Source organism: Rosa chinensis, chromosome 4 (assembly GCF_002994745.2).
Source record: "Rosa chinensis cultivar Old Blush chromosome 4, RchiOBHm-V2, whole genome shotgun sequence".
NCBI lineage: Eukaryota > Viridiplantae > Streptophyta > Magnoliopsida > Rosales > Rosaceae > Rosa > Rosa chinensis.
This window is the reverse complement of record NC_037091.1, coordinates 41,673,427-41,698,459: the sequence shown is the minus strand read 5'-3', so window position 1 is coordinate 41,698,459 and position 25,033 is coordinate 41,673,427. Positions and strand designations below refer to the sequence as shown.

At 37.9% G+C, this 25,033-nt stretch overlaps 1 protein-coding gene and 1 long non-coding RNA gene across 3 annotated transcripts; both read right to left on the bottom strand.

The window, feature by feature from the left end:
• Positions 1–2,778: 2,778 nt before the first annotated feature.
• On the bottom strand, positions 2,779–10,902 carry LOC112195984 (sugar transport protein 13). Its single transcript, XM_024336244.2, has 6 exons — positions 10,412–10,902; positions 5,374–5,758; positions 4,962–5,287; positions 4,438–4,562; positions 3,951–4,242; positions 2,779–3,683 (listed from the first exon to the last, which is right to left on the bottom strand). Exons 2-6 carry the CDS (start codon positions 5,510–5,512, stop codon positions 3,018–3,020), a joined length of 1,548 nt encoding a protein of 515 aa, XP_024192012.1. The 5' UTR covers positions 5,513–5,758; positions 10,412–10,902; the 3' UTR covers positions 2,779–3,017.
• A 9,820-nt stretch (positions 10,903–20,722) lies between these two features.
• Positions 20,723–24,230, bottom strand: LOC112200251. 2 transcript variants are annotated; one of them, XR_005810444.1, is made up of 5 exons: positions 23,671–24,230; positions 23,480–23,591; positions 21,753–21,901; positions 21,433–21,663; positions 20,723–20,953 (listed from the first exon to the last, which is right to left on the bottom strand). It is a non-coding gene; the product is annotated as an uncharacterized LOC112200251 (long non-coding RNA). The 2 variants fall into 2 exon arrangements; XR_002936221.2 differs by lacking the exons at positions 23,480–23,591; positions 23,671–24,230 and adding exons at positions 21,996–22,182; positions 22,271–22,308 and having other exon boundaries at positions 21,753–21,852.
• Positions 24,231–25,033: the final 803 nt, after the last annotated feature.

Genomic DNA, 25,033 nt, shown 5'->3' with positions numbered 1-25,033 from the left:
CTATATAGAAGTATAAGAACTTCCACACACACACACACATATATATCTCTCTATAAATATATATATATATATAAACACACACACACACATACACACACACACATATATATATATATATATATATATATATAAACACACACACAAATATAAATCTATATGTGTGTGTGTGTGTGTGTGTGTATACATATATTTATAAACACACACACACACACACACACACACACATATATATATATAATATTTTACGGGCTTTTACTGGCCGGGCCTAGTGGGCCTTTGGCTGGCCGGGCCGGCTTTTGGGGGGCTTTTGGCGGGCCGGCCCACTACCGACCGAGGCGGGCTTTTTAACGGGCCAGACTGGGCTTTTTGATGAGGCCTATAATAAGCAACAACAAGCAACAACAGACTCTCCTCAAGATGAAAGTGAACTAGGTTCAATATGAGAATAGTGTGGCAGACTTGTTCGCCAAGTCATTGCCCAATTCTACTTTTGATAAACATGTTGGTAGCATCGTTTGCGGAAGTTATGCGAACTCCTATGACTGTAGTCATCAGGCGGAGATACAAACATCAGGGGAAGATGTCTACATGTTTCGTCTCGAAACGTGAAAGGTATGTTGTACTCTTTTTCTCCTTCGACCGAGGTTATTTTTGTCCCACTGGGTTTTTGTTACACGGCAAGGTTTTTGACGAGGCAATGAGAGGAGCACCGCATTTGGGCGACACAAGAGAGAGTGTTTAAGGACACCTAGATTGTGTGTCTGGCCCAAACTCTATTTACTTGTCTGAGTTGTAATAGGGTTAATATTAGAGATATTCTCGTAGATATCTTCGTAGATATCCAATCATAATATCTCCTATTATCAATGAAAGCACAACTCATTCTCTCCCAATTCTCTCTACTATTCTCGCTGCATCTCTTTTCCTAAAACAAAAATAACATACTACAAAGACTTATCTTTATTAGTAAGGCTCGAAGAGGAAGCTTGCTTCAAGAAGAGTTTTGTGATTGAGGCAAGTATCATTGCCCTTAAAAATGATTCACCTCTTGGAAACAATGTTTGGTGTATTAGGTTGATAGCGCCCTATGTACATTCCATGGTACAACAACCTATTGATCCAAAGCAAGCGTACACTTTCAATATGTAGATCCATGGATCCTAGATCAATTCCCAGGTTCTTTCCTTTGGCATAAAAGATATGTAATAAGACTTGATCAGATAAGAGGTGATGCAAGAGAGGAATCAAACAAAACTTTTAGAAGTGACTACAGAATGAATTTGATTGATCATAAGGGCATAATATATTGTTAGACCATGTACATATACATGCCCCTAGCTAGATAATGAGTTTAACTTGTTTTTTATTCTAAATTCACTCATAAGACAACTATAGTGTCTCGGGTCAAATGACTAATTTTTGTTATTGCAATTTAGAGTTCAAGTTTGACATGTAAGTAAAACTCCGTACAAGAACTCTAATTGCTCTTTAAGATAATAGCACACACATACTTATATTGGTGTCTCTACACAAATGATAAGAGACATATCATCATCCATAATAATCTTATGACGGGGAATCTTTTAGGATAAGAGTGTAAAAGGGTAAAGGTCTCACACATGTAACTCTTTTTCTTTTCTTTTTGTAACTCTTTAAATTAGGGTAAAAGAGTGTAAAAGAGTAAAGGTCCCTAAATTACTTTATCTTTAACTCATATTCTTTAGACCTTATTCAATCACAGTAAGGAGGAGACTGTGGATGTGGTTAACATGGATAAGGATGGGGTGGTGAGGGTACCTGCTGAAGTGGAAGGCCAGGTGCAGGCTGATGACATGAATGGGGAGTCTCCTCCCCTCAAGTTGAATGTTTCTTAATTTCTTCTTAAGGTCGCAAAAATCAATTCCTCTGAGGATCCATTTTACTTTCTCTGCTTTGGGGGTTTTAGATTTTTGTTTGGAATAAGGGTGCGTATCAGTATTAAAATGTGGGTGTACTATGGGTTTCCTGGGTCTTATTCTTATTCTTGTTAGAGTAGGTCTTGGGGTTCCCTAAGGAACGATTCTTTCTGCCAACCCCATAGGGGTGTTTCGTTTTTGTACTGCTTGCTGAATTTTATATAATGGGCTGACCTCTTTTCGTCAAACAAAAAAAAATCATATATGAAATATAAGCAATCAACAATAAACTTGCTATTTTAGTTAGTAACAATTACAATAATAATTACATCAAAATTATTGTTTTAAAATACAATTCCTTCATTGTGGCTATTAGCGCTCCACGGACCTGTTCTCCAACTCAGATAAAAGTTTTGGCTGGTTGTGAAGTTTGCAAGCCATGCTTTGTCACCTATGAAGTTCGAGTATGATTCATTGCATCTAGTACAGGCTATTGACTCCTCTTTCCATTGCTTCTTCTATTCCAGTAATATATCCTCATGTCTCATTTCTCTTTTTTTAAATTGCCCTCTTTTAACGTGTTTAGAGAAGGTAATGAGCTTACCCATCACCTTGCTAAGCGAGCGTTAGCTAATGAACCTTGTCATAGTTACTTTACTTCTCCCTTTCCTTTTCTAGTAGAGGTCTTAACGAACAATTGTACTTAACTAGTTTTGATTGGTGAAAATTTTTTCTTAAAAATAAAATGTAAAAATAACGAACTGCTATAATCACCAGAATAGAAAGTTACGTCGTCTAGATCACCCCGCCCACCTTGCATTAATCAGGACACAATCCAAATCTTGGAGGGAGATACGTTTCATGAACCAAAATGAAGAAAATATCAAAATATGACACTTCTTTTTTTGGTCTGAGAAGACTTTCTTCATGCCGCTTAATATTTTTATTTTCCTGTTTCGTTTGGTGAAAACTCCAAATAACATCAGTCAAAACCCAACTGGCATGGTTAAAATGAAATGTTTATCTTGAGCTCCATTAGAATACTGAAAATACATGAACCAACTTCAGAAGGACACACAAGAGTACGTAAGAGACTTAACAAAGCGGATGGGACTACTTCAGTTAGTTTGCATATTTTATATTCGAATCATCACCCTCATAGTCATCAATGAATCTCTTCCAAAACCAGTGCTGCTTCCACACTCTCTCTGTCATCTCCTCAATAGGTACATTCTTGGTCTCGGGGATTAGAAACAGCACAAAGAGCGTCATGACCAAAACCCAAGCCGAGAAGAACAAGAAGATGGCGTACTTCAAGCTGCAAAGCATTAAGAGGAAGGTTTGCCCTATAAGAAAACAACAGATCATGTTGATACAAACCGTCACACTTTGCCCGGCCGAGCGGGTCTCCAGTGGAAATGTCTCGCTTGGGATTAACCACCCGAGAGGTCCCCAAGACCAAGCAAAACCGGAGACAAAAGAACACACCATCACCACCACCAATATCGCCAAACCGAAAGATAGATTGTTAGAGTGGTCCTTGACCTTGAGTGCTAGCACTATTGCAACAACCAATTGAGAAAGCAACATTTGGACGCCGGCTTCTAATAAGAGCATGCGGCGGCCAAGTTTATCTACCACGAAAATTGATGCAATGGTCGAGAGCACATTGACTGCTCCTGTTATGACAGCTGCGTAAAGGGAAGCATTGTTGCCGAAACCCATGGTTGCGAATAATACCGGAGCATAGAACATTATTGCATTAATGCCAGTGAATTGCTGGAAGATCTGTATAAAACATTCATAATCAATTACCGGGGTTTCAACAATTAGAGTAACTACAAGCTAGCTAGCTAGAGATATTTCATTCACATCTATTCAAATCTGTGCACTCTGAACCTTTGGAGATATACTTCTCAGATTTGGCAAACAAATTGAGCAACTCTAGGATTATTGTAACCATGCCATTTATCATAATACTTTTATTTTAAGTTACTAACCAATGTACTGAAATGTGAATGATCGATGAAGTAGAGAGAAACCAATTAAGCTAACCTGCATTGCTATTGCAATGATGAGAGGAGGCCGATTTTTACGCTTAAGAAGATTCCTGAAAGGGTGCTTGATTTCTCTGGCTTCATTACTTGCCTCTAATATCTCCAAGTACTCTGCTTCAATATTTTCAGTCCCCCTAATCTTTCTAAGCACTGATTTTCCTTCCTCCAACTTACCACGTTGTATCAGACTGTTAGGAGTGTCTACCACAATGAGGGACCCCAAGGTTAGCATAAGAGCTGGAACCCCTGCTAGACCCAACGATAGCCTCCATCCCCATCCTCCTTTAATTCTGTGTTTGGCAGAATGGAAAACAATATTCAGTGGATATGGTGGTTAGTTAGTACGTACAAGAACGGAGCAGCCATAAATATTTGACATCAAATTGAGCATCTTGATGTAGACATTTATCTTCAAATGCCGAATTGATTTGTAACGAGCCTAATTAATAGTTGGTATTCTACCAACTGAGGAGAAGGGGACATACTTGGCAGCTCCATAGTTGACAAGGTTTGCAAACAGAATTCCAAGGGTTACATTAAGCTGGAAAAGTATGTTCAGACCTCCACGTATCCTTGTCGGAGCAATCTCCGAAAGGAAAAGTGGAACAACCTGCAAACCAAATGTTGAAATAGCTTGATCAGCAGACTAGGGTATAAGATGCAAATGACTTGAAAGAATCAAGATTCAACAAAACCCATTTAGAAGAGAAACAATGCAAGGGCCCGATTCCAATTGTCCAAACCCTAGTCCCTGAACCCATTGCCCAAATTTTTTGGTACTCATGACTCTCATCTAATTCAATTGTATAAAATTGTTGCTCACAATAACTGGTCACATGATCATGAGTTTTAGTCTACTCCGACCAACATCGTGTTGTATTGTTGGTCCTTTGGTCAAAATAAAATTGGGAAAGGTTTGAACTTTTGACCTTGGAAGTCAAGACCTTTTTTAGTGTTCTTAGCCACACGCCCCAATAACATGTTGCTATAAAGATGAGAAAATTAAAACCTGATTAGCAAAACCAACTCCACAACCAAGAAAGACCCTCCCAATGATGACCGTAGCAAAGTTTGTGAATGCAGAGTTAAGAACTGTGCCAACTATGAAGAAAATCCCAGCAATCAACATGGTCATCTTTCTGCCTAGCTTTTTGGTACTGTGTGACGCAAAGAATGTTGATACCAGAGCCGCAAGGTAGAGCAAAGATGTGAACAATTGCAGCCTTTGATTGTTGTATTTGCAATAATTGCTGTTGTGGGTCTTCAGCTTCTGGGTACTAGCATACACATCCGGGTAGAAATTTTCCAAGAAACCCGGCATGGATGTTACACCTCCTGCATGAACAGTTAGTCATCAAAATTTATGCTCACCAGGTGTTGTGAAAATGCCTCAGAGAAAGAGAGAGATCTGAGAGACTAACCCGAAATACCGATCTCGTAACCAAACATGAGGCCTCCAGTAGCGGCCAAGATACAAGAAATGATCACAATTGGTGTGATTTTTGCTTCAGAAGGGTCACCTCCAAGAGATGTTGAGCCTGAGGAACCCTGTTTAGCCATGTTTGCTTTAACCTCAAGCTCGCTCCAATCTTGGTGAGAGAGGGACTCCAAATGTGAGAAGCAGCCAAGGGATGTGGTCTCAGCTAGGAGAGAGGTTGATATAGAGTTTGAAAGAGGGTAGTGTGTCAGTGTATGTCTGTGGGTGGGTAAGAAAGGGAGAGAGAGAGAGACAGTGCATGATGAACAGATGTCCCACTGCTATGATTGTACAGCTCCAAATGTCAGGTTGCTGAATGTCTGTTTTTCCTGTAATGAATCGAAAGTTGAAATCTTTATCTGTTTTTTTATCGTCTTTATCCCGACTGCTCCATTCATTCATGTTTCTTTATATGGCCCTTTATGTGAACGGAGCAGAGTCCATTGTTTAAGCTCTGTGTGTGCATTTACAAGTGACTCATGATTAGTATGAAGACTTTAACAATTGTGCCGCTAAGAATTGGCTCCTTGATTTCAAGTTACAGGGTGATGATAATCCTGAAATTAAGAACTTAAATGGAATGTTCTTATTAGGCGGCACGCCGTTCAATTCAACTGATGGCACACTGTTCCATCAATTCTTTTTCCTGGGGGCACACTATTCAACTGAGACTTCATTAAAGTTCCAGATTTTACTTCCTGGAAAAGAGAGATTGAGTTTTATGGTTTTGTTCTGTTTTGATTGTTTGCGTTTAAGGACTAATTGCTCTGACAGAGTAAAAAATGGGCATGGAGTGTACTTTTTATCTTCTTTGGTTTCGTAAGAATGACCTTGTTAAAATCTTACCAGCAAAAGTCCATCAAAACATAATTGATAGAAAAAGAGGATCACTCGCTCATTTCATTTATTACCATGCTTTAGAAGAGTTAAATTTGCACTAATAAGATCTAGAAGCCAAGCTGCTATGTAAACAAAGCAAAAGAAAGTTAGAGCTCTCCTTGCTGATCCAATCATGTGCTACTGCATCGAATGTTCGAGATGATTGCTCAATGTTTCTCAAATACAAATTCCATTAAGAAGACACTTATTACCTCTATTATTACGTTTTATATGATAAACTATTTCGCTCAATTTATATTAGATTTAAAAGACCTACTCACCTAAATGACAGTTTTTAAGGGACTGTGAGGAACAAGTGAATCTGACTGCTGAAAATAAATGCACAGTTTTAAATTGTTATAATTTCTGCTTTTATACTGAATACTCCAAGTAAAAAATAGAACGCACCCCACGCGCTGACATAGAGAGAACGCCGTCGTCAGCCTTTGTTCCTGTCCGGCTACACCTCTGTGCTGGTGATGGCCTCTGGCCTAGCCGGTGCACAACGGATGCGGGCGGATGGGTGATCTGTTTCGTGGGTGTGGCTCAAGCTCGAGATCTAGGATCGGGAGATGGTGGTTTTCTCTTTTTTCTTCAGTCGAATGGCGTGGTTGTGTCGTGGCAGTGGGCCGAGATCAGCTTGGGATCAGAGTGGAAGCGGGTCAGAGCGAAGTTTGGTGGTTGTCAGTGGCCGGAAAGCTGGGCTCGGTGGCTAGCTGATGTAGATCGCTAGTTGGTTGGTCGGGATCGGTGGCTTGGTGGTCTGTTTGACGATGTGGTTTTGACACCAGATGCGGACCTTCCCTTCTCCGGTTGGGGGCAGGTGGGGTTTGCAATGGTTGGAGTGGCCCTCCAATGGACGGACGATGAAGGTGGGGCAACGGTGGCCCAGCGCCGGTGAAGGGGAGGAAGGATTGGGGGCGGTGCGATGCAGCAACACATTTGGGCCGGGTTGGTGGGTTACGACCCATCTACTGGTTTGGATTCCTGGGCTGGGACTCTGCCTATGGGCCTGTTCTGGCCTTCTGGGCTGTAGTTTGGGGTTGGGTTCACATAGTGGGCTCTGCGTCAAGTTTTCTTTTCTTTATAATTGTTATTTGCTTCTGTTGCTTAGTTGGTTTGTGATTATCGCGTGTAATAATCGGGCTATGTGCCCGTGTGTGCACTCAAAGTGCCTTATCTGCTCTAGGTAGGCGGCGAGTTCCTTACTTGGTCAAATGGTCGCTGCCTCCTAGTAGCATGGTGAAACTTAGTGTCACTGGATGTATTTTCCAGTGGCAACATAATGGGAAAGCTGTGAGTATGGAAGTTATGCTATGCTGTAATCGAGTTGCAGATCGAGTTATCTTTCCGTTGTGTCACCGCTGTAAAGCAAATAGAGTCGCATGTAGAGCGCTCTTTGCTAGTTGGTGCGTAATTGAATACAATTGTTTAGTAGAGAATCATGATATTATTTCAGGATGTTCTCTAGGTGCCTATTGTAATCAGAGGTTTAGGCTTCATGTTCCCCCCTTGTATTCGACAGTTTCATTAATAAAGGCTTGAGGGCAGCCGCACCAGCCCTTTATTCAAAAAAAAAAAATTATGCTTTTATATTTAATACATGTTGTTTAGATGCATTTGTCCCTCACAGTCCTTTAAAACTGTCTCTTACGTGAGCAAATCTGTTAGATTTAATATAGTGAAATTCACACTCTCAATTTTACAATTCACACTCTTTCTTTTCTCTTTTAAAATGAAATTAACACTCTCATTGTAACAGTTCTCTAGATGCTTATTGTAATTAGGGGTTTAGGCTCAATGTCCCCCCCCCTTGTATTCGACGGTTTCATTAATCAAGGCTTGAGGGTAGCCGCACCAGCCATTTATTCAAAAAAAACAAAAAAACTCTCATAATTTTGTCTTTACAAAAATTTAAAATTTAAAATACTACAAAAAAATGAGTGTGGATTTTAAAATATGAAGTGTGAATTTCACTCCCATAGAATTAATGATTTTTGTCTCTTGATGCAGTACAATTCACTTACATCGTAGAAACCCAAAAATGCATTAGATTTCATTAGATTGACCAATTTTAGAATATCAGATTGCATCACGTTGACTTATAATATTGAAAGATAGTACAAAGATTTTATATAGTCTCATGTATAATTTTTGAAAATAAACTGTAAAATTATGCATTAGCTCCTCAGTAAATTATGGCAACACTAGAAAGTAAAAACCACCTACAGTGACTAAAGAAAGGAAACACCACTTCCCAATTATTCTTTTTCTATCCAATTGTCCATGTTGGCATTTTTTTTTTCTTTTTTAAAAAGATGATCCTTTTTCACTCATGTCCCCATGTTGGCATTTAAAATTGGGTGCAGCTATTGCCACTCTACTAACTATTTTGTTTACCATACATCCTCTTCTCACTCCATATATATTTTTGAAATTTTAAGTTTACTTACTTCACTCATTTACAATTTTCAAAATACCATTTTTCAATGAAGGGTTTAACTTAAATTCTTTTTCTAATTGGCTTTCTCTGAAATTGCATCAGGACAACAAATTAATTTGCAGAAGAGCAATGTAGCTTTTAGCCGACATTTGGATGTCAACAGACAATTGGCCTTGGCTGCTATTTTGGGTGTGCAGAGGGTTGATAAACATGATTGTTATTTGGGTTTGCCTACACATATGGGGCGTGGTAAGACTGCTGCTTTTAGTTATCTCAAAGAAAGGCTTTCTAAGAAATTGATCAGTTGAAGAGCCAAGTTATTGAGTGGTACGAGGAAAGAAATTTTGATTAAGGCAGTGGCTCAAATAGTTCCTAATTATGTGATGAATTGTTATATGTTGCATATTGGTCTTTGTGATGATCTACACTAGCTCTGTGAGGGTTTCTGGTGGGGGGACACAGATGAAAATAATAAAATTCATTAGCACTCGTGGGAGAGACTTTGTGTGCCTAAACAGGAGGGAGGTATGGGTTTCAAGAATCTGCACTGGTTCAATATGGCTATGTTGGCTAAACAGAGATGGCGCCTTTTGCAGAATCCAGGGTCATCAGTTGCCTAAATGTATAAAGCTCTATATTTTCCTAACAGTGATTTTTTGCATGCTCAATTGGGTACAGCTTCTTCTTTCTCTTGGTGAAGTATTATGGAGGCAAGAGATGTGTTAGTACAGGGCCTACGCTGGCAGGTAAGTACTGGTGAGCAAATTAAAATCTAGAAGGACAAATGGATTACAGATAAGTACTCCGGATGTCCATCTTTTCCTCCAAACTGTGGTGCACTGAAATTTGTTGTTGAGTTGATTGATCCTATTCTGCATTGTTGGGATAAAGAAAAATTGGCTGCATGCTTTTCACCTGAATAAGTGGAGTTAATTCTTTGGGTTAAATACTGTTTACTCCTTGAATTTTTACTCAAAAAACACTTCAGTCACTGTCCTTCTAATTTCACATGTTTTCTCCTTGTACTCTCAATTTTGAACCAATAGGTCAACTCCGTTACTCTCTGTCCAAAAACTCTGTTAAATTGTTGACGTGGCAATTCTTTCGTGTCAAAAAGTCTATTATACCCTCAGTTCATCTTTTTTCTTTTTCTTAATTATTATTATTATTTTTTATTCTCTTCTTCCAGCTATCGCTCTCTTTCTCAACACAAGTTTATCCCTCATCACTCTCTTTAACCTGCTCAATCTTTATCACTTCCTCTTCATCTTAATTAAGAAGATCGACAAAGATAACTTTGCCAGATATAACGAAAACGATGAACAATTTTATATTCTCTTTAACAATGGCATGGCTGACGCACAGTTGCGTAAGCCTGCAAGTTAAAAAGGAAGCAGCAGAACAGCGAAGATCCAAAAATCATGAGTTGGTGGTGGGCTGGAGCTATTGGCGCTACTAAGGTCACATTAATTTCCATTTATATTTACTTATAGCTATTCTCTCAGGACAACCAATTAACCAAATTTTAACTCAAAAAATTTGCAGAAAAAGTACGAAGAAGTTGAAGTGCCACAAACACCAAAGAGCGTTGGGTTAGTGAATTGTGTGATAGGCCAAGTGGGCAACAGGCTCGCCGAAATCCTATCAATCTCATACATACCTGGCGGTCCATGGAAGGTCTACGGCGTCGCGTGCCGTCGCGGTCCAAACTGGGACGTCGACCACCCAATCGAGTGCATCCGGTGCGACATCTCCGACGCCAAAGACCTCAAGACCAAGATTTCTTCTTTGACTGACGTCACCTAAACCAGCCGGTCCTCTAAGGCTGAGAGTTGCTCGGTCAACGGCGTCGAGGGGTTGCAGTTGAGATTTTCAGGGAGGAGAGAGGATTGGGAATCGTTTTCGGAGGCTTCGGATGCGGATCTGCTAGCGGAGCAGAAAATCTGGGCAGTGGTAGACCCATAAGCATGGAACGAAGGGTTTAACATCAACAACAGGGTCGTGTTCAAGTGGAAGCATATATGGAAGGTGTTGGCGGAGTAGTATGAGATTGAGGAGTATGGTTTTGATCAGGATTTCAGCTTTGTGGAGATGATGAAGGATAAAGGTAGCGTGTGGGATGAGATAGTGAAGGAGAATCAGCTGCGGCCGACGAAGTTGGAGGAGGGGGAATGTGGCCTGAAAAGGTGGAAGAAGAAGAGATTAAAAAAAAAATTAAGAAAAAGAAAAAAGATGAACCGAGGGTATAATAGACTTTTCGACATGAAAGAATTGCCACATCAGCAATTTAACAGAATTTTTGGACGGAGAGTAACCGAATTGACCTATTGGTCCAAAATTGAGAGTACAAGAAGTAAACATGTGAAATTAAAAGGACAGGAACTGAAGTGTTTTTTTTGTAAAAATTCAGGGAGTAAACAGTATTTAACCCTAATTCTTTCTATACCCTTGAGTCCCAGATTGTCACAAGACAGGTTAGTTTGGCACTTTCATAAGGATGGTATTTTCACTACTAATAGCACTTATTTTGTTGCAAATGATGTTGCGCTTGGGATGGTTCTTGCTTCTCCTGGGCCTCCTGATCCATTTCGACCTCTCTGGAAGATGACTTTGGGTGTTAAAGTTCTTGAAAAGTAGTTGTACATGCTTGGAAGTGTTGTGCTAGTGTGCTACCTACAAGGGCTGCCTTGAGCATAAAAGGCTATAATGGTGAAATGGGCTGCTTGCTATTCCCATACCATCATGTAGACGTTATTCATATTTTTGCAAATTGCCTGTATGCACATCAAGTGTGGGGTGCAGCGAACATAGTTGTTCAGGGGCTTGATGTTGGGGATATTAGAGAGTTGCTACTTGCTTTGGCTACTACTCAATCCAAGGATCAGTTTTGCTAAAAGTTTGGTGGTGCTATAGTCTATCTGGAAGAATCAGAATACTCAACTTTGGGAGGATAAGCAGCAACAGCTGAGTGAGGTGGCATTATTGAGTTTAAGCTGGCTGCAAGAGTTTCAGAAAGCCAACTTGGTACAGAAGTAGCGCAGCAATGAACAGACTCACCGGTGGTCCAAACAGGCACCGGGGTGGTTAAAATGCAAAACTAATGGGGCCTATACAACCATAACAAGGGCAGCAGCGTTTGGGGTGGTGCTGAGACAAGAGAGCAACAGTTTTGTGGTGGGTGCAACTGCTCTTCTTAGGCAGATGACACCTTCTTTTCATACGGAGTTGATGACCTTGGTGTAATGTATGAAACCTGCAGAAACATTGTGCTATGAGAAAGTGATATTTGAGATTGACTGTTTACTGTTAGTTCAAGCTCTTGCAAGGGAGGAAGCAGATCTATCTAGTGCAGGATTGCTCTTAGATGAAGTCAAGGATTTGTACGTCGTAAGTTAGAGTTTAAAGTGCTTTATACTCCTCGTGAGGCTAACAAGGTATCACATAGTTTGGCAAAACATGCTTCGAATTCGTTAGAGAGTCAAGTATGGTTTGTTATTGCTCCCCGACGTATAAAGGATGCTCTTCTAAGTGATTGTAATCACTAATGATTTAATGAATTCCTATTTCAAAAAAAAAAAAAGGCTTGCTCCTCGTCTCGAATTCTTTTTTGTTAGCATAACATAGGAACGATTAAAGATGATGAATGCTAAGAAATAAAGCATTAGGGTTTAACGATGAATGAAGAGATTAAGAATGAAGTTTAAGTATATCTTCTATAGCGTGTAATAAAATAAAGAAATTATAATTTTTAGTAAGATATTGTTCTTTATTGTAATTTATATTAGGGTATTTTAGTCTTTCTGAAACTATAGTACTTAGTAGAATGGCGCACAATAGCCGCAACCTTAAAATTTAACCCACATTAGGGAGGAGAGAAAAAGAAACAAAAAAAAAAAAAAAGATAATAATACAGTAAACCACCAAAAAAATTTCAATCAAGAGATGGGCCGAAAAGCAAATAATAAATGGATCATGTGGCCTGAAAAATACGGTTGAGAAGCTCATTGTTGTTTAAAACCATTTGGATTTGATTAACAACCCTAATAGACATTTGATCATCTTTTCTTTTCTTTTTTGAATAAAGAGCTGGTGCGGCTGCCCTCAAGCCTTGATTAATGAAACTGCCAAATACAAGGAGGGGACATTAAGCCTAAACCCCTGATTACAATAAGCAACTAGAGTGTTTCCCGAAATAATATCAACAATCTCTACATAAGACATGTATTCTAACAAGCATCAACTAGCAAAGAGTGCACTATTGGCTACTCTATTTGCTTTGACATAGCAATGACATAACGGAAAATTAACTCGATATGTAACCTGATTACAACATAGCATAATTACTATAATCTCAGTTTTCCTACTATGTTGCCGCCAGATGATATATCCGACGACACTTAGTTTCACCCTGCCACTAGGGGGAAGCGACCATTTGATGAAGCAAACTCGCCGACTACCTAAAGCAGATAAGGCACTTTGAGTGCATACACAGGCACATGGCCTGACTAGTCCTACACAACTATTGTAGGAACTTTTTTCTTGCAAAAAGCGTAAACATACTAAATAGCATAAATAACAAACAACTTTAAAATAAATAAACCTTAATGGACCTAAGGTGAAGCCCCAGGCCCAAAAACCACTAGGCCTAAGGCAGGCCCACAATCGAAGTAGGTCAACGAGGGCCCAGATAGTGGATCCAGCCCAAACATGTTCCTGCACAGGAAGCACCACCGCTGCCTTCCCATCTCCCAGATCGTCGCTCCGTGGCCGCTCTCGGACCCCGACCCCCGTCCAACAAACGCTGCCGACAGAGAACCAGCAGCTGTCATCCTCCACCACTACACCCCCAAAACTCGAGTGCCTAGATCCCTGATGAGGAGAAGCACCAGAAATCGGACACCCACTGTCTTCCTTCCCGAACCGACTGTCGTCCTCCCCCATCCCTGCTGCAAGATCTAAAAGCCCGACCGATGCCACACAACCGGACACCGCCTTCTGCCGTGCACCCCCTCCCAGTGCAGTCACCGCCATTAATCGAAATCTAAATAACTTGGGCCCTCGCCGCCCCATTCTCCGATCATCAGACCAAATCCCAAACCCCACATCCCGCCCGACCGCACATGTCGCACGCCGGCGAGGCTAGAGGCCTACGCCAATGCAACAGTGCAGCCGGACGAGAGCTAGAGAAGACAGCGACAAACTTTGACTAACCTAGGGCGTGGAGCGCGTACTAAGAGAGACATTTGATCATCTTTAGGATATACAAGATTTCAAAATGGCAGTCATGCACATATAAAGGATAGTTTTAGAAGACGATGAGAGAGTAGTGGATCTCATCTATATGTATTAATTAAAAGCTGAAAATTGCAACGACTTAAAACCATATGTTTTCTTATAAAAATAATGTATATGTAAAAAGTGAAATTAAACATAATGATTTACACTCGCATATCTAAAAAATTGAGTAAATAAAATAATTTTTTTATATGAGAGTAATTAATATATTAAACTCATGAATTATGGCTTCTTGTGATGCTTCTGATGCAATGTCACAAAGATCGACCCCAATAAACGCGAGTTTGGAATCGGCAGCATTGATTCAGAATGGGAGTTCAAAAGCACCACAACATCTGTGTGCAACCCCTATGACATGAATGCCATAAAATATATATATATATATATATATATATATATATATATAATATAAAAAATATAAAAAAAACCCATATAACATGAACTAGCCCAGAGAACAGAATCCTTGTGAGCAACTGGCACAAACCTCAATGAATATTATAAGATGACTCAACTTTAGTAATGAACCTACATCCCCAAGACATGAAATCACCATAACCCTAAACCCTACAATTTAGCAGCATAAGATAGGGTCGGGTGAATCCAATTTACTCATTCAATTTAAACCATCACCACCCCCAACGCCAAAATTACTAACGCCAACACCACCCATCATAAAAAGAAAATTGTTTAATTTTAATTAATGACGATATATTACATAAATTAATTATTTATAATATATAAATTCATATTGTAGTTAAATGATTGTCTAAAATAAATATAGGTTCTAGATGTAGGATTGAGGTTTTTTTTTTAATGTTTAATAGAAGGACGACAATCTTATTGAGAGGACTAATTTGTAGACGAGGTAGAAATGAACCCATCAAGTTCCGAAGGGATACTCCCACTCCATGAGCCTTGCAGCCCTGAAACTAAAGCATATGAGCTAATTTATTTGATTTCCTATAGATATGAGAAAAGAAAGAACCTCTTAGAGTTGGAGATGGATAATCTCAATGCATAGTTTGAGACTTGGGGTCTCAAAATAAGATATGAGATTAGCTTTTGGGTCTAAGGGTTGGAGATACCATTAGGACGAAGGCAAGGGGCAAAGTATAGCCATCATCTCGTATGGAGAAAGGGGCGTGGCGAAATCATTTTACTATAGACTACAAATAACTGAAAAATAGCTTTTAGTGATGATGTTTTTTTCTTTTCTTGAGAGGTTTCGGTTGGGGAAAAAAATACTACCAAAGAAAAGTTAGTATAGGTCAAATTTTATGCTCCATAGATCACACATACGAGTCGAGGAAAATTGATTAGACACTATCACCTATAGATCAAAATATTTAAGAAAATTTTAAATAAATATGTCTTAAACTATCAATTACTTTTGTATCATATATTTCATAGATGCCCTTTTAAAGAGAAACATATTTAATAGAGTTAATTACATATAAGTGCATATTTGAATGTTTTTTTAGCCATAAGGTCACCAACTATTTTTTTCTCTCATAAGAGCATCTTTAGCAGACTCTCTATTTTGACTCCTTAGCTATTTTGGAGAACATGTTTAGCTTTTTATCTATTTTAGCAGTTGCACCAGACTCCTAAGTGGCTCTCTATTATAACTTTTAGCTATCTCGCTCCTAAATATAATTTAAAACATTCCTTTTAAGTTATTTTATATAATTTATAAATACATATAAACTATTTAATCTTCATTTAAAAAATAATATAAATTCAAAATTAGCTAAAATAGAGAGCATTGATGCAGACGTAATTCTAAAGTGACTAGCTAAAATAACTTTTTAGCTACTTTAGCTAAAATTTGACTCAAAAATTGCTAACATTGCTAAAAATGCTCTAAGGCAACTAGATTAAAAAGGGTGTTAAACTTTGGATATAAAAACCAACATATTTACATAAATTTATAAAGTCAACAATCATCCTCTCTTTCCTCTCCGGCCAACTTCCGGGGACCACAAAAACTACTGTCACCAGCAATAAAAGCTACTGTTACCAATAAAAACTACTGTCACTAACAACAAAAGCTGCTCTGGTGAGATTTCCGGCAACCTCTGACGAGATAACAAAAGCTATTATCATTAACAACAAAAGCTACTCCTTACAAAAAAAATCTGTGCTCCCAAAAACCAAAAGCTACTATCCCAACCAATAAAAGCTACTGTCATCAATACCAAAAGCTACTCTCACTAGAAAGAAACGCTACTCTCACCAACACTAGAAAACTATTCTCACCAACAGCAAAAGTTGCTCTCACCAACACCAAAAACTACTCTCATCAACAACAAAAGTTACTGTCACCAACACCAGCGAGCTACTCTTACTAACATTAGAGAGCTACTCCAATATCAAAAGCTACTCTCACCATCAACAAAAACTAATTTCACCAATACAAAATCACTACCGCAAAAAACTACATTCACCACAAACAAAAGCTACTTTCACCAACGTCAAAAACTATTATCACCAACAACAAAAGTGACTACTTTACCGTACCAAAAACCACTTTACCAACACCAAAAACTACTTTCACTAACACCGAAAGCTACTTTATATTTCACCAAAGCTACCCTTACCAAAGCAGCAAGAAATTATAAAAAACTAAAAAAAAATAATAATAAACATAAGAAAAAAAGCTTTGAACAAAGCCACAAAATTGTTTCCTTTCTAACTACAATTATTTACAAAATTAAGGTTTCATAAAGCACAACAAACAGTGCAAATTTAACACAAATGAAATAAACGTTTCAGAGGGAGACATGAAGGTAGGCACTAGAAATTGTGACAAAAAACAATCTACTTGTAGCACTACAAACAAGCAAACTAATTTCTCTTGAAATTCAGGCCTTTTCTTCAAAGTCTGCAGCGTCATCATTATCCCTATTGTTTCCTTGTGATGGCTCATTGAAGCTACTTTAGTCCTCTCCAAATTGTGCTCTACCACGGGTACTAGCATTATCAAAACTGTTTCCAGTGGCATAATGTCACACCCCGAATCTGGGTCAAATTTTTTTTTTTTATATTTCCCGAAATCCGAGGTGTGAGTAAAAATAAAAATAAACGAATAGAAAAAATAAAATCGACATTTTGATAATGGAATTGACTTCTCATTTCGGTATAAGGATAAATCCAACTCAAGATCACTAAGAGTACTCACTTCCGAAATAATGATCTTACATATACAAAACTCCAACTAACTCTAATTGCTTTCGATCACTAATCTTCATAGTTCTTGTGTTTAATAACCTGCAAGACTGTTAAGGGGTGAGCTCAACCTGTAGCTCAGTAGGGAGCTATTTCTCTTCACACAAAAGATAACCAAACAATCATCATATGGTATGCATGTATGCATGTTCTATTCCCGATAATTCACACAACAGAATAAACTGAGCCTACATGTCCCATACCATGTATTTTACCACGAAGGTGACTCAGAGTACTCAACTATATGAACTAACCCCCACCCAAAATCAATCCCCCTAACCCTCTTTTGCTAGTCATCTTGTCCATGCCCCTTTCGCCAGTCCCGAATTACCCTTTCAATCCTATACTAATTGCGCATTAACAATGGGCATACCTGGGATCTGGTACCTGCTGAGGTTATGGACTCAACTACGCAAAAGATAAATTTCAAACTTTCTTATATCGATAACATTACACATATCACCATCACCACCCTTATACTTCATATGTACTCAATGGATGATGCATCAATTGATAACATATACTTCGCAATGTAATTGCATCAAACATTCATTCATTCCACAACAAACATGTCAAGCAACATATATGCATACAATACAATTGATTAGAGGTTCCCAGATCCCCCTACCTAGATTCCAAGCTATTGAATAGATACATGTTCCTGCATAAAAAGTAAATATCCAAGTACAATTCACATTTCCTATGCATAAGCACATAATTTATTTTAAATACAAAGCTATGATTCTGCCTTAAAAACATACTTCAATATCGAGCTTATGTCTTAAGAAAATGGTACCTAAAATCTCAAGCCATTTAGATTTCACTTGAAATGCTAAATAACTAACCAAAAACGTCTTGCAGATTTATTGTGAAGGAAAACTGACGCGAAAAACTGATTTCACAATGACATAAGTATCTCAAATGAATTCAGTAAATAGCGTCACAAGTTTTGTTAAAAATAGAAGAATCTCTATTTTCAGTTGGTGGTCGACCTAAACAAGTTTGAATACAGGAAACTATTGAAACGAAATGGAACAAACAGAAACATAATGAAAATTGCAGAATTTCCTGATGCAGACCCTCAGCTTCGAAAAATCATAACTTACTCTAGAAAAGTCTTTTTCATGAGATTTCAATTCTGAAATGATCTTTTGAGATGTCTACTGAAACTTTCATGAAGACACCAACTTCAAATACCCAGCCGAAATGTACAATTTTTAGTGAAAAGAAAACTGTGTCAAAAACAACAGATTGCAGACCTCTGTTTTTAGCCTCAAACTTAACCAATGAGTCTTTAATGAAATTGTACAAAACTATATAGATATCAAGCTTACATTATAAGCTTTCAACACATGCAAATGGTTTCTAAAATGAAAGTCTAGATCAAAGGATATGGTTGCTCAAAATTAACTAAATGATTATACTGCAGAAACTTGTTCTAGCTTTCTCCAATGCCTACAAACTAATGTTTGAGGTTACTGCTCAGTCTAAGGTTGTTAAACTGATGCATATAGGTTCTTTGATCACTCTAACCTCTTGTTGTTAAGACAAAATAAGAAATCTAACCCAAAAAGCAACCTAAGAATTACTCAGGACACCCATTCTTATGGAACCAGTTCTCTAATCATCTTGATTTGTTTCTATGCTTACATTCTGTTTGAAAATCATTTAGGTTACTAATTGTGCAGAAGCTTAAACCCATTTAGACAAGATCTAAGCTAAACATAATAACAAGAATAACAATTGGAATAGCTTATAGGATTGAATTCACCTTTGAATCCCATTCAGAATATAAATCAAACTACTCTTGTTAATTCCTCCTTCCTTCACTTCAGGTATCTCTCTCACGTCTCATGTTTCTCTCTTCTATTTTCTCTTCCAATCCTAATTCTGTTTCTTCTTTCTTTTCCTCTAATCTCCTCTATTCTATCGCTCTCTCTCTCTCTCTCTCTCTCTCTCTCTCTCTCTCTCTCTCTCTCTCTCTCTCTCTCTCTCTCTCTCTCTCTCTCTCTCTCTCTCTCTCTCTTTTGTTTTCTTCTTTTCTTTCATGCTCCTAATCTCCTATTCCTCACGTCCTTTACTTTCTCTCTTTAGTTTCCTTCCTGTTTGTTTCTTTTTTTCCATTCTACTCCAGCCCTTATCTCTATCTCCCTCACTCTCACGTTAAGTTCTATTGTACAGTGCCTATGAATAAGGTAGATAGCTCCTATTTATACTAGTATGGTTCTTGGCCATCAAGCAAAACAATTATAATAAAATCTGCATATAGATGTGTTTGTCCATAACTATCACTTAATGACTTAGGCTTAGTTTGGGATTGCTGTGCTGTGAGGGGAAGCACTTCCGAACCTGCTGTGAGAGGAAGCACTTCCGAACTTGCTGTGAGAAGAAGCAGCTGAGGTGTTTGGTAAACTGTTTTTAAAAGTGCTGTGAGGTCCAAAAGCAATTTCTAGGTGTTTGGTAAGTTGCAAGACAAAAGTGCTTTGGCTGGGTATAATTACCAAAATGGTCATATATGCTAAGATATGCTACTAAAATACATAATCACTTATATGTAATTAACCCTTTTATTTTTTGATTATGTAACCATACCAAATAAAAAAAATTCTCATGTATTATTCTTGTACCCTTGGTTGGACCGAATAAAAGATTTACTTTAAACCCTTCAATATGCATATTATGTTTTACTAGATAAGTTTGGTTTTCGGTTTTTTCACTGTTATCTCTGGTGCTACTATATATTTTTTCTAAAAATATTATGCATTTTAGAAATGTTCCTATTGTCTATTACAAAAAGAAAATGATATGTTCTTATGGAAGTTTTATGCGGGATATTCAGAGCAATTTCATCCCTCATTGTAAGATGAACAATCTGAGAGAGTACAAAATTATTTTGTGGTAGTGTAGACGAACCTTTTAATTAGTTGTCATTGGTAAGTTCAAGCTAAATTCAAATTCTAGTTGTCTTCAAAGAAAAATACGTGCAAACACAAAAGACCACTATTGTTCGTACTCGCGGCAACTTCCGTTCATAGCTTCATGCTCATCCAAGCTGATCCACCAAAAAATAGAGAATCTTGTTAGAGTTGCTCTAAGCTTTTGCAATTCTGGGCAGACAACACCAAGTTCTGAAAAAACTATCAAATACAAAGTGCGCCAAACAATTGGATCAGTTTCTTGCCAAGTTCCAAAAACAACTGATCATTTACAAACTACCAAACTTGGATCACTTACCAAGTTCCAAAACAAATGCTACCAAACAATTGGATCATTTTACACTTTCAAACCACTTGGATCAATTAACAAGTTCAAAAAACAACTGATGAGTTCACTACTACAAATATACATTCATGTAGCTAGATAATGTACCAAACAAGAAAGCATTCCTACCTAGCTACACATGAATATAATGTTTCCAATGAAAAGGTTTGACTTCAAAGTTGATAAAACTCCAACATGAGGCAAGTTTGAACCTTTGCGCAATGTTTACATAAAACTTGGGTTTTAGAACCTGAGCTCTTCACTTTTCTTCATAGCTTTAGATGGCGTGATCAAACCTATAATCACAAGGTCTTGTGCCCTTCACTTTTTTCATAGCTATAGATCATGAAGCTCCTGTGCCTCTTGCTACTCTTTTGTTCCATCCTCAAGAAATTTAACCCCACCCTTACAAGGTCTCCTGTACATGATGAAAATATCTAATCACCACACTAGAAGTGTACACCCATAACATAAGAAACAAGCATATACTTTTCTATCCTGAAATAAGGCCATGAAGATTCATGTGCATGACTATTAACAAATTACTTTGGCATAGATACTAAAGGCAATTCAGTTACCTTCTGTTCAATTCCAGGAACTTTAAGCACTTTCTTGTTCACCTCTCTCCTTCTGCAAGAATCCAATCATATTCCATAACCATTGCCTGGCAATTGATAAAGTAATACCAGATGCTGGAATAACCCATCTTGATCTCCTTATGATTAAAATTGCAAATTATATATGTACAATTTTTTTTTACCATTTCAAGTGCATTGAATTGCAACTAACATACCACCATATAATCTAAAAATACAAGGTATGATTTTAATACCAAAACATGAACTAGGGAGCAAAAGGGAAGTTTCAAAATTGGTTTGTCGAATCAACAATACCTACCTGGCCCTAGATTATATATATGGTGTGTGACCGCATCTAATGAACTGGTGGATTTATCTGCAAGTTCTTTGAACCAAGGTGCATCAAAGAACCCTCCAGGTGATAAGATTAGTGGCTTTGGTCCAACACCCTTGTATACATTCTGTACTATCTTATGCACAGAAGCTGTATCATTGACATACTGACTTTCTACTACTGTGGTTCCAATTCCACGCCCACATAGCTCATTCCCTGAGCAACATTCAAATAGCTTCAGACAAATTCATGACAAGAATAACAAAATTCAGACAAGTATTTAACAAGAGTGACAGTGTTCATACCGAGCTCCCATCAAGCTATAGAGTAGCTGTGTTTGACAGTGTAGCGAATGAAAGATTCGGCATTGGTAAAGTTCCAAGATCCAGTTGCAGAGGCATCACTCTGTAAAGTTCGTCCCGGGAGGGCATTTAATCCAAAGATAATCCTAGCCCTGTTAAAACAATACCATGGAATAATGTCAACTACATCTGGTTTTCAAAATCCAAATTTGAATGAAGAAACATAGGGAAGAGATTATTTGTTACCCTGTTCTCATAAAAAAGGAGTTTAATTCATCCCATCTCTTCATGGGTACGCACTCCTTATTAAATCCAAACATAGTTGTGGTATTTTTAACAAAAGGAACTGGGCAAGGTTCTTTATTGTCTTCTGTATCATATATGACTTTATCTTGCAAGGTACCTCACAATCTAAGTTTCAATGGTGAAAAAGCTGCACAATTAGCACTATTCAGTAATTTTAAGGCTCATACAAGATTATAAACCAAGTCACAGTCATTCAGATATCTAGTAGTTCTTACCCTTTATGGCATTTGATAAGATAGTATTACTTAGATCCTGCACAATAATCTCCAATTATATATCAGAAAGGATTTTCCAGAAACAAAATAGATCAGAAAGCAGACTTAAGATTTGTACATTGGCTTAGAACTGAGGAGCTTTTCCAAATAATGAGATTAACTTTCAAAACATGGCCATTATCCTGTATAGACAGCGAATCTGTGGCTTAATAGGGGGTATAGACAGAGTTATCTAGGACAGAAAAATACCATTTTTGGATTCATCAATTTAAGTCACTACTAATAACAGTTAATAGAATTATTTGGCAACCCATACATTCATTTGATACCCTAAAGAAAACTATAACAGAAATAGAGTTTATCAAAGAAACTGAAAACTATAACCAATTCACTGATCTATCTTCTTAATCAGCAACCAAAACGTTCCAAAAAGAGTTTATCAAAGAAACTGAACTCCTTATCGTTCAGGAGTCCATTGATGAGAAGGATAGAACTGAAACTGTTCATGCATTATATGTTGATATGGACACACCATATCCACACATGTTGCTCAAATACTGATAAAAAAATATCAATAGTTCCGTCAAAAGATGGTCGCCTGTGACCCAAGTAAGTAGCCTATTCCTCAGCTACAGGTTGATATCTCAAGCACCTTATCCTTATGTGATAAATTAATTTGTTTACAGAGAAACTTCCTTTACCCGATCGAGGTACTAATTTCATATGTTCTGCAAGAGTTCGAGTACGCAATTGATCGATTTTCAAGCTTAGATACTAGCTTGTACGTCTGATGAGCTTTAGTTCAAGTTTATATCATTTTTCAAGATAAAAACTTAAAATAGAATAAAAGAGATCAGCAATTAGCATTGTTGGTTTCAGTTATCAGTAAACTCAGAAGGACTGCAATGGAAACTTGGAAATTAGCAGGAAAGTTTGGTGATTAGTTAACTGTTTGTCCTTTCGTTGCGCAGATCAGAAAAGAGATGTGAGGTATAAAATAGCTTTTCTGGAGGGTTAGTGCTTTCAATTATCTATAAGGACAAGGACAACGCACCAAATACCACTCAAGGAACACCGGTGGAGAATAAAGAGAAGCATACATATTCAAAACAGCCATCTTTTTTTAAATTTCTTTTCTATAAAGTGGTAAGTTTCTAACATTCATAGTTTCAAACTTTCAATTGAAGAATCAGCGAGTCATTATCATACCGAGCTTAAGCCTTGAAGAATCAGCGACTGACTGAGAGAGAAGAGTCAAACCCAGAATCTGCTTTGTTGCTTGACGGCTTCAGGAAGAGACCGAAGAGTCGAAGAGAGCAAACTGCAAACCAAGAGTGAAAAGTGAAAACCCAGAAATTCGTGAGAAAGAGAAATTGAGATTCATGAGAAATTCGACTCACTTGCTCAGTCGATGTGTGACCGTGCTGGAGCCTGGGAGAGGGAGAGAGCCAGAGAGGACAGAGGAGAGCCAGAGAGGACAATGGCGATGGCGACTTCGTCGTTTTGAAATTTGAACCCAGACTGAAGAGAGGCGATGGCGATGGCGATGGTGTGAAGATGGATTCCGTTTGATTCTATCTTCAGAGGAAGGAAGCTAGCCGGCGAGAATCCACGAATTGAAGAAGAGGCAGGAGGAGATGTGGAATGATAATGATAATGACGGCAAAGAGAGTGACTACCTCGCGATGGAGAAATCCCTATCTTTTGTTTCGATGTAATTTTCAGAAAAGGAGGAGGACAGAATTGGCAGGAAGGTAAAATTTCATTAAGTTATGCACTGTTCTTCCTCCGTGTTTTCCCAAAGCAATTCCTCAAAGCTACAAATTGTAGCTTCTCAATTTCGGCTTTACGGAGAAGCCATTTCAACTAAAAGCTGCTTTTAGATATTTTACCAAACACCATGCTCTTGGCCTAAAAGCAGAAGCAGCTCCAGAAGCACCTTAGGAAGCAATGCCAAACTAAGCCTTAATCACTAAGCATTCAATAGATATACTTGTATAATCCTATCTCTTAATAGAAACCTTCATCAGTAAGTATTGCAGAGATAGGTATGAAAGCTCTGATCCCTTTATAACTTAATGACCAAGGTTATATATAAAAACATATAGGAAGAAAATAAGCTTTATTTCTACAATCTTGGGATATCCATGATAGCAGTAGACTAGAAGTTTTACTGATGGATAAATAGAGCTTGAGCTATAAATTGAGTGATGCCACCTCAAGCTACTAGCTAGCTTAGTCTACAGGTTCAACAACACCTATAATTCCTAACTTTGCATAATCACCCAAATAGAATACTTACTCACACTTGGATACGAACAATGACTAATAAGAGATTCATTGATTGGGTTTATAAGGTCTCATCTGAAAATGTTTAAACCAATTGAGTAAAACTAGCTTCCTCACAAGTCTACATGTAATAGGTAATAGACTTCTTGAACACACACACACACACAAGCTAGTAAAGAAAATATTATCACATGATCTAATATATAATTAAAATTTTGGGTTGTTACACATAATTGCCACAAAATTGTGAGCTCAAAATCCTTAACAATGGTCACAATTTCTTCAGGCCTGAACTACAACACCAGACAACAATAATCCAAGTATAAATCATATACAACAAAAATTGCATACACAATATACCAAGCAATCTAAGCTACTCTGATTCCCATTCCAAACCTCAATTAAACATCTGATTTGATATCTCAAATCTTCATATCAATAACAACAAAAACACTTTAAAATTAAGTTCATCAG

Coding starts and splice junctions, on each gene's coding strand:
- LOC112195984 (XM_024336244.2), bottom strand. CDS start 5,512: ATGGCTAAACAGGGTTCCTCAGGCTCAACATCTCTTGGAGGTGACCCT. Junction 5,288..5,373: donor TTACGAGATCGGTATTTCGG/GTTAGTCTCTCA, acceptor CTGTTCATGCAG/GAGGTGTAACATCCATGCCG. Junction 4,563..4,961: donor GAGTTGGTTTTGCTAATCAG/GTTTTAATTTTC, acceptor TTTGGTTTGCAG/GTTGTTCCACTTTTCCTTTC.